This window comes from Gavialis gangeticus, unplaced genomic scaffold (assembly GCF_001723915.1).
Source record: "Gavialis gangeticus isolate Ggan-Ray unplaced genomic scaffold, GavGan_comp1, whole genome shotgun sequence".
Taxonomy (NCBI): domain Eukaryota; kingdom Metazoa; phylum Chordata; order Crocodylia; family Gavialidae; genus Gavialis; species Gavialis gangeticus.
Genome location: NW_017729025.1, coordinates 79,427,815 through 79,433,460, shown reverse-complemented (window position 1 = coordinate 79,433,460; position 5,646 = coordinate 79,427,815). Strand labels below are relative to the sequence as shown.

The 5,646-nt window shown below is 37.5% G+C and overlaps 1 protein-coding gene across 1 annotated transcript in view; it reads right to left on the bottom strand.

Moving 5' to 3' along the window:
- Window positions 1-62: 62 nt before the first annotated feature.
- The window catches only part of THBS1 (thrombospondin 1), a 17,710-nt gene continuing 12,126 nt past the window's right edge, over window positions 63-5,646 (bottom strand). The window contains exons 16-22 of the mRNA XM_019518976.1: window positions 5,207-5,325; window positions 2,826-3,060; window positions 2,040-2,267; window positions 1,654-1,925; window positions 1,059-1,156; window positions 770-909; window positions 63-99 (exon numbers count right to left, since the gene is read on the bottom strand). Of these exons, the coding sequence (XP_019374521.1) occupies window positions 92-99; window positions 770-909; window positions 1,059-1,156; window positions 1,654-1,925; window positions 2,040-2,267; window positions 2,826-3,060; window positions 5,207-5,325 (1,100 nt within the window). The 3' untranslated portion in view covers window positions 63-91. The remainder of the gene's footprint in view (window positions 100-769; window positions 910-1,058; window positions 1,157-1,653; window positions 1,926-2,039; window positions 2,268-2,825; window positions 3,061-5,206; window positions 5,326-5,646) is intronic.

The following is a 5,646-nucleotide window of genomic DNA, read 5'->3' as shown; positions in this document are numbered from 1 at the left end:
ACATATGGTCCCAGGGTTCATAAAGATTAAATGGTTTCAGAAGGTGCAATACCAGCATTTTAAAATAGTCTTTAAGGCAACAGCCTTGCTATTACGGATCTGTGGAGAAGAAGGGGGGAGAGATTAGACTCCATTAAGATATTTTGATATTGCTAATCAAATAATTACCAGTTAAATCCATAAAACAAAGTCTATTCCTTTTGATAGTCATGCTTTTGAAGTGGCAAAAGAAAGAGTTCAAATAATAAAAAAATGTAGGGCTATATTTTCAAGTAGGTAGGTAGGTACACAGTCCTGATTCAGAGGAGCTGTGTACATATTATGGACAGTGCTTTCATGTGCTCATAGGTACTGTTTGACTCGAGTCAAGATTCTGCATTTCACATTGCAGTTTAATATGCAGGTGAGAAACTGGCCAACTGTGTTTTAAGAAATATTTGTATCCACAACTACAGGTAGTTAAAAAGGTATTCTCTTAAAACATCATATCCTGCAATAGCAAAAGGCTTTTAACATTTCGTTTTAAAGGGATGCTAAAAAATCCCATAAAACCAAAAAGCATAACTACACAGTTTACTAAATGGATGCTTTCTAACTCCCATTTATCAAGACCCCAGAGTATAATGAGATCTTGAATATATTAAATCAAACCCCCAAGTTCAAGTAACATTTAAAATTTTCTTCAAAATCTGAGAATTACCTGGGCGGTGGTAAATGTTAATCTTTTCAGTATATTCAAGATGATATGCTAACAAGATTTTATTCTTACCTCTGCATTCATATTTGAGATCCGAGAAGAACACCATTTCTTGTGAAAAGACAAATAATCCTAACCGACCACCAGCATAAGTTTTGTCATAGATTGGTCCTGAATCAGCCATGATTTTCTTCCCTTCATACATTACAACTCTGCAAAGGGCATTAACAAAAGAAGAAAAATTCGTGTCAATTGTGGTAAAACTCATTCTAAAGATGGCAAATTTAACTAAATGACAGAAAACAAAACCCACCACCACCACAAACTTTTCCCTCATTTCAAATATTAGAATGATACTTACCTAATGTAGCCAGTCTTTGGTCTATGGCTGAGACGCCATCTGTAGGCAGTAAAATCTTTCCAGCCTATGTGACGAGGGTCATGCCACAAGGTTTGCACCTATCAAATAAGAATAAGACTAATTAGTCCAAGACATTTGAATCTTTAGGCAGTATTTTGACACTGAGCCAGAGGCCTTAAATTATAGTAGTCATATACTTGGATGCTCTGGAACTGGAGTCTCTTGAAACCCACTTTATTTAAAAAAATTAAATGAGAACCTTTTTAGGATTGGAATAATTCCACTTAAGTTCTATGTATATAACTGAATCTCAACCTGGCTGTCAGAAAGAATGAACTCCCTTTTTGCTTAGGGCCCCTTACTACTAGACAATGAACTTCCAGAGCACGTGCTTCACCGTTATCCCTCATTTCTTCTTGGATTCAGTGAGTTCTAAAAATCGCACATTTAGCTTTTTTTTTTTTTTTTTAAAAAAAAAGACATCCTTCCTACACTGCTCATGTACATTTTTCATATATACGTTTGTCTATATTTTAAGAATTGCCATGCTTGACCTTAGGTATGGGAGAGATTCAACCAGAAGTGCAGTTCTTACTTGTCCAGTAGTGTTTCCTGTGTGCCACAGAGCATTACGCAGGTGCTCTCCTGGACCTGTGGTGGAATTCACTACTTTGATAGAAAGACCAGAGTATCCCTGAGCTTTGGTTGGTGTCGAGTCCCAGTAGGACTGGGTGATTTGCTTCCACATCACTACGTAGAAACGGCTGCTAGACTGATAACCAAATACAAAGCCAGCATAGTCATCATCCCTCTCTGTGTTGATGAAGAATGTGCCACTGAAGTCTACAGCATTGAATTCATCAAAACCTGGGTGAAAAATTAAAGGAAAGCAAGTTTGAGCTCGTTTGTTAGCTTTATACTGGTCCTAGATGCTTAGATGAGTTACCAATTTGGGAAAGGATCTAAAAACCCTCTACTTACCCACTGCAAGACCAGGATCACAGTTGACTGTCTGAACCAGTTCTTTACCCTGGTGACGAACAACCCAGTTGGGATCATTTTGGGATGTTCCCTTGGGATCAAGGGGAACCATCTGAAATCGTCGGAAATCGGTTTCACTGATATCAACATTTTCTGGACAAATGTCATCAATATCTGGCACATTATCTTGGTCAAAGTCATCTTTGCAAGCATCGCCACGACCATCACCTACAGAAAGGTTTAATATTACATTAAAGTCTGAAAACAGAAGTATTGGCATAAATTTGAGGAAACAAATTAACAAGTCTTGTAATGACATGACTACAAAGTCTTATTTGCAAACATTTGGCTGTGACAGGTATAACCACAAGGCAGAATTAATTTAAGCAGCCTACAAGAGGCAAGGATTTCTTAGGGCGGTATCTTTTATTGGACCGCCATAGAGTTAACTAACCATTGATTTAGCCAAGAAGCCTAGCAGGTCTTTAAACACAATGTTGTCATATCACAAAAAAGATTCTGGCTACTGTAATGTGTGCTAATCTTCTTTTCCTCATCCTTATATATTTTTGCAGTTAAGAATTTTTCTAGGAAGATTTTATGCTAAAATTCACAGGAGTGAAATAACATTAACACAACCTGTATATATGCTCTCTTTAAAGAAGAATATTTCATAAGTCAAGAATGCAGAAGTTACTTACAGCAATTTAAAAAAAAAAAAAAATCTATGCATTTTAGACAAGCTACTTGGGCATTTACTATTTGATATTGTACTGGATAGCTTACCATCAGAGTCCACCTGGTCTGGGTTGGCAACCAATCTGCAGTTATCTTTGTCATCAGGGATACCATCATTATCATCATCATGGTCACAGGCATCACCTTTGCCATCCTTGTCATGGTCAGCTTGATTGGCATTAGGTACATAGGGGCAGTTATCAAGGTTATTTTGATGGCCATCTTCATCTATGTCCTGGTTGCTGTCGCATTTATCTCCTATGCGGTCAGAGTCTGTGTCTGCCTGGTGGGAAAGAAGGGTGGAAACAGAAGAACAATTTAAAAAAAAAAAAAAAAACACACCCCTTTTTTCACCCACGGAGGGGGAAAAAAAAAAAAATTTAAAAAAAAAAAAAAAAACACACCCCTTTTTTCACCCACGGAGGGGGAAAAAAAAAAAAATTTAAAAAAAAAAAAAAAGATACACACCACTTCTTCCACCACGTGAGGGTGACAACAAGAATGAGACAAATAGGACTTGAAGGCTAGAATGAATTAGGATTTCTATTCACTTAGAGAACAAGGACTGTGGCAGGAATGGGGAGCAGTAAGGTGTTAAGAATTATGATTCCTTAGTTAGTACAAGAGCTTTTACCTTGTTTTCAGTGACTTCTTAGAACTGCCTCTAGCTTAATTAGTTATCTGAATTTTTGGTAGCAGAATGTGGGCTCCAATCCCTCCCCACACAAGTACAGTTACCAATGAGCTGTTTCTGTTGCTAGTCTGTGCTACTTTACCATCCTTTATTCCTTCTGAACTGTAGAGATCTCACTTCTCTTCCCCTCCCTCACGCCTACAGACTTCTAGATCCTCAAAGCACCATGCGTGATCAAGGCTATTAGTATCTAGCCATTTAAGTACTCCTGTATTAAGGTCAAGCCTATCAAAACATTGGTTTTATAGCTTGTTTCGTGTCCATGTTCTTAATTACAGAAAGAACATGCCAACTGTATGTCTGCTAAGTAGTACTGAAAGGAGACAGCTATTCCCTTAATGGTTAGCTAAAAGGGATTCTTCTCCTTTGTGAAGTTTGTATACATCTTAGCTTCTAGTTATTTACTCAGTTTCTGTATTATGGTCAAAGGGTCTCTAGGTTTTTCTTCCTTTTTTTACCCTCAAGGGCTGCCTCAAGAATTAGTCAAATGGTTTGTGAACTTCTCTCATGGTGCTGTAGGCACTTCATGTATCTTCTGAATGGCTACTGGTTCTTGAGGAAGTTTCCCCCTACATCCTCAGAATGTTTACAGGTCAATAGTTGTACATTTGGTGGGGGGGAGGGGATCCATGAAAGCTGTAGTGGGGGTGGGGAGAAACGGATTCTAAAGTGGATCACTTAACCACCTTGTCTCATCTGAAAAGCACTGGGAAGGAGTCAAACTTATACCTTGACACAAGTCATTTTATAAGCTTGATTCAAATCTTCACATGTAATACTAAATTTACCCTACAGGTAGTCTTATACTGGATTCCATAGAATTAAAAGCAACTGTTCTGACTACTCAAGTATTCCAGTTATGTCCCTGAAGCTATTAAATTTTACTGCCTATTAACAGAACTTCAGGCTTCACTTGCTGCTGCCTTTGAAATGTTTAAGCAGCAAATACAGTGGAACTGTATTTCCCCCCATTCCATCTTATGATCAATACAAAGACAAATCTTTACAAGTGTTAGAATATGCATTTTCTAAAAAAAGATGCAAAAGAAACAGGCATCCAGACAAAAGTATTGCCTTTGCCAATTTGGCAAAGAGCAATGTTGCCTTTAAAGCCACTATAACCTTAGTCCTTAAGAAAGCAGCTTGTATTTATACAAAGCAAAATGCAATGTGCTATTTGACTCTCCAGTTCTGTCTGTCTACGCTCTACCTCTTTTGCTAGCACACACCATGAATGTCAATATCTGAAATATATTTGTATAAGCTCAGGCAGAGAAGTCCACCACTGCTTTCCATTTTTCCTCTCCACTTTAAACATTTTGCATCCAAACTCCTTAACTTCAGTCCATGTCTTATTTGTGAATTTAGATTTTCCTGGTTATTCTTACCTAGAATATCTGTATGACCATAATTCACACTGTCCTGTGTGATCAACAAGAGAATGTATACATTTAAAAAACTGTTACCGTTGTTAATTTCATGCTGTTCTCTCAGGACTTGCTGCAATGTACAAGTTTCAAGTCCCAGGAGTCTCCCACTGGAAGTGCTCCAGAGACTCAGTTTGTGCAAAATGCCCAAAAAAAATTTCCACTACTCTGCTTTTCAAAGAATAGCTCATAGCTGCATAAACTCAGTGAGATGTTGTTGTTTGCCATGTGTCACTATAGTAGCGAACACTTAAATACTGTATTTTGCTATAATTATTATTTTCAGATGCTGGAGTATTAAAGCCTACCTGGTCTGGATTGTGTTCCATAGGACAATTGTCACACTGATCTCCAACACCATCCAAATCTGTATCTCTCTGGTCTACATTGTAGACATATTGACAGTTGTCCCCTTCATTTAGAATGCCTAGACAGCAAATAAAAGCATGTATAAAATGCAAGTGGCATTAGACGACCATAAGTGCAATAAGCTTGCTGTGGAAGAGAGTAAAAAATTATGGTAAGTCACAATACTTCTGCCTTGCATACTATAATAATTTAATTTAGAGATCCCCATTACAGCCCTGGGATAAAAACATAGGACTTCATTACTTATTCCCCACCCAGTGGTGCAAGATAAGGACTCAAGACTATCTACTTCAGGAACGGGTCCAAAAACTTTGAACTAAGAACAGTGGGAGGGAGTAAGTTTCAGTAAATTAAAAAAAAAAAAAAAAAAAAAAAAAAA